Source organism: Lactuca saligna, chromosome 6 (assembly GCF_052625555.1).
Source record: "Lactuca saligna cultivar CGN05327 chromosome 6, ASM5262555v1, whole genome shotgun sequence".
NCBI lineage: Eukaryota > Viridiplantae > Streptophyta > Magnoliopsida > Asterales > Asteraceae > Lactuca > Lactuca saligna.
The window spans coordinates 4,354,705-4,358,042 of NC_136422.1; the positions used below are offsets into that span (position 1 = coordinate 4,354,705).

The following is a 3,338-nucleotide window of genomic DNA, read 5'->3' on the forward strand; positions in this document are numbered from 1 at the left end:
TTCGTTTAAAATAGGCATGCTAGAAATTATCAGTTTATTAAAGTCATGGGTGTAAACTGATAATTTTAAAATATATATTTTGAGGACTCTTATGTGGCCTTTTATGTCTCTTGTCACCCATCATTCCTTTTCACCTCATCACGCACCACCCAACCCAAGTGGCAGTTCACCAGTATCTTTCATGGATCAATGGTGGGCCCTCTAGCTTCTCTCTCTATATGTCTCCAGCGACTATATATATATAGGTTGGTGGTGGCGTAAACCTGGATAAGTTTGTTTTGAAGGGTTATTCTACATTATAAGCATCGGGATATAATAGCATTAAGATTGTCAAGTATTTTATTTTTCCGCTGGTGATTGGTGGTGCTTAACGATGGGAAGACAGCCGTGCTGTGATAAACTAGGGGTGAAGAAAGGGCCGTGGACGGCGGAGGAAGATAATAAACTCATCAACTTTATACTAACCAGCGGCCAATGTTGTTGGCGTGCTGTCCCTAAGCTCGCAGGCCTCCGCCGGTGTGGGAAGAGCTGTCGTCTCCGGTGGACCAACTACCTTCGTCCTGACTTGAAGCGTGGCCTACTCACTGAGTCTGAAGAACAACTGGTTATTGATCTCCATGCTCGTCTCGGAAATCGGTAGGTCGTCGTTGGACTCACTCACTCCAACAAAAAGAAATTCTCAATCTTTTTTTAAAATTACGTACTCCATTCTCAAATCTTTTTAAAATTTGATTATCGTATCTTATGTTTTAAATAAATTCGTTTTTGGTTGTTTAAGACCACCCGTTCTGTCTATATACGAATTTTATAAAGACAAAAGTATCTTATTAAAAACAAAAGAGATCAAATAAATTAAATATCAAAATATAATTAGTCATACCAATCAAATAAATATGGTTTATGGCCGACATGTTTCATAGTAAAGCTACGACGAGGTATATTTTAGTGCCTAATTCCATTGCTCTAAGTTTCAATCTATTTAAATAAATGAGCAATTATGTAGAAGTCATAATTCACATAACCTTTAACGTTTATTTCCACAAAACTAATACATAAGACGTTCCTTTCGGTTTCTTCATTGAATTTTGAAGCGAACTTCATCTTACTTTGTAGGTCGGCTAGATGATCTTTCATGTTATGAAAATAAAATCTCAGCAAACAAAAAAAAAATGAAATGAAATTGGAACAAATTCATTTTAATTTTTCTGTATCATACACTCATACAGTGTTCACTAATTAAATTTCTTTATTATTTGATTTTTTGTTAGGTGGTCTAAAATCGCAGCAAGATTACCAGGACGAACAGATAACGAGATTAAGAATCACTGGAACACTCATATCAAGAAAAAACTCATAAAAAGAGGAATTGATCCTGTCACTCATGAACCACTTGAAAAAGAATCTCCCGACACAAAGACCTCATCTTGTCCAGGAGAACACTCCTCAGAATCTGAAAATAACAGCCTTTCACCACTGCTCGAAAGCATCAATGCTACAGGAAACTCGGAGGAGAACTCAAGCTCCTCACCACCTGAAAATTGTTCAACTTTGAGTGATGAACCACATAAGTTGTTTGATAGCCTTTGTGAAGATGAAAAGTTGTTAAGCTACCTTCTAGGTGATGATGAGCCTCCACTAGTTGATACAACGACTTGGGAGTTACCAAACACTGCACAAAACTTCAATAACTTTAGTTCGTGGGATGATTGTGCGACGTGGCTATTTGATTGTCAAGATTTTGGAGTTCATGATTTTGAGCTGGACTGCTTCAATGAAGTTGAGATGAACATCTTAGACAGACTCGAGACAGGAAAGAAACAACAAAAATGAAGTTATTTAGTTCAAAGGAATAAGATTGTGATGTTCTTGGCCCGATTTTTTACCATGGTGGAATGAGACGATTCATCTACGAGTCTGAAAGAGAAACAAGTATTAATTAATGTATATTAGTAATATTACACATGTTGGGAATTAGTGGATTTTATGTTTTTAGTGTTACTAAGCACCATGTATATGATGGTAGAAGAAAACTCAAGCCTTAAAAGAGATTTCTCCCCATCAATTAGGTAACGTTATCAAACAACAAAAGGTGTAGCTACTTAGAAAATATGGTTAAAGTAGGAACAAATGTCAAATTCCAGAACATAGAAAGGTCTTTGTGAATATGGAAAGTTATTGTATATGTCTTCTTTTGTTGACAAACAATATTACAATATATATATATATATATATATATATATATATATATATATATATATATATATATATATATATATATATATATATATATATATATATATATATATATATATATATATATATATATATATACGTTCAAGTTCATTTGAGACCATTTTAATTTTGTGAGACCGTGAGATCAAATCTAAAAATAATTTTAAAATGCAAAATAAATGGAAAAATCCAAAAAAAAAAATTTTAAATATTATTTTCGGAACTTGAATTAACTAAAAAAATATAATAAAAAATCTCGTTTTTTTTTTTGAAAAATACGTGAAATATTCTAAATAGAATATTACACTGGTATATTCTAAAAAATATTTTTAAAATGCAAAATAAATGGAAAAATCTAAAAATTCTGTTTTTAAATATATTTTCGGAATTTTAATTAACTAAAAAAAATAAAAAAAATCTTTTTTTTTTTAAAATACGTGAAACATTATAAATAGAATATTACACTGTACATATTCTAAAAATAATTTTAAAATGCAAAATAAATGAAAAAATCAAAAAATTCTTTTTTTAAATATTATTTTCGGAACTTGAATTAACTAAAAAAAATAAAAATAAAATAAAAAAATACGTCTCACGGTCTCACAAAATTAGGCCGTCTCACATTAACCTAATCCTATATATATATATATATATATATATATATATATATATATATATATATATATATATATATATATATATATATATGTTTTCTTTTGTTGACAAACAATATTACATTATTTTCTTTCGAAATATTAGTTTTTTCTTCTTTGTTGTCCATCTTAAGATCTTCTGCATAAGTTTTAGATTTATATTGCTAAATGCTGAGTCCGATTTATCAAAAAGAATGTTGTCATTTTTTATAAAGTATATATCCTAAGAGTGAAACCAGGAGACATGTAAATTTTTTTTTAAAATCTCAGTTTCTAAAATAATAATCAAATTAAGAAAGCTGATCTGTGAATTACGGTGATCAAAGCTTACGAATAAAGATGATCTGGAAAATTTTTTTAAAAACTTCTGGTTGGATTATGACAGCCTCCAAGTATAAATATGTTTAGAGACAACAAGTCTTATTAAAGTTTAGTATAAATATGTTTGCATGT

General features: G+C 30.1%; 1 protein-coding gene across 1 annotated transcript; it reads left to right on the plus strand.

The window, feature by feature from the left end:
• Positions 1-262: 262 nt before the first annotated feature.
• On the plus strand, positions 263-1,963 carry LOC145000375 (MYB-like transcription factor ODO1). Its single transcript, XM_078959586.1, has 2 exons — positions 263-636; positions 1,269-1,963. The coding sequence occupies exons 1-2, from the start codon at positions 374-376 to the stop codon at positions 1,828-1,830; spliced, it is 825 nt and encodes a 274-aa protein (XP_078815712.1). The 5' UTR covers positions 263-373; the 3' UTR covers positions 1,831-1,963.
• The last annotated feature ends 1,375 nt before the right edge of the window (positions 1,964-3,338 follow it).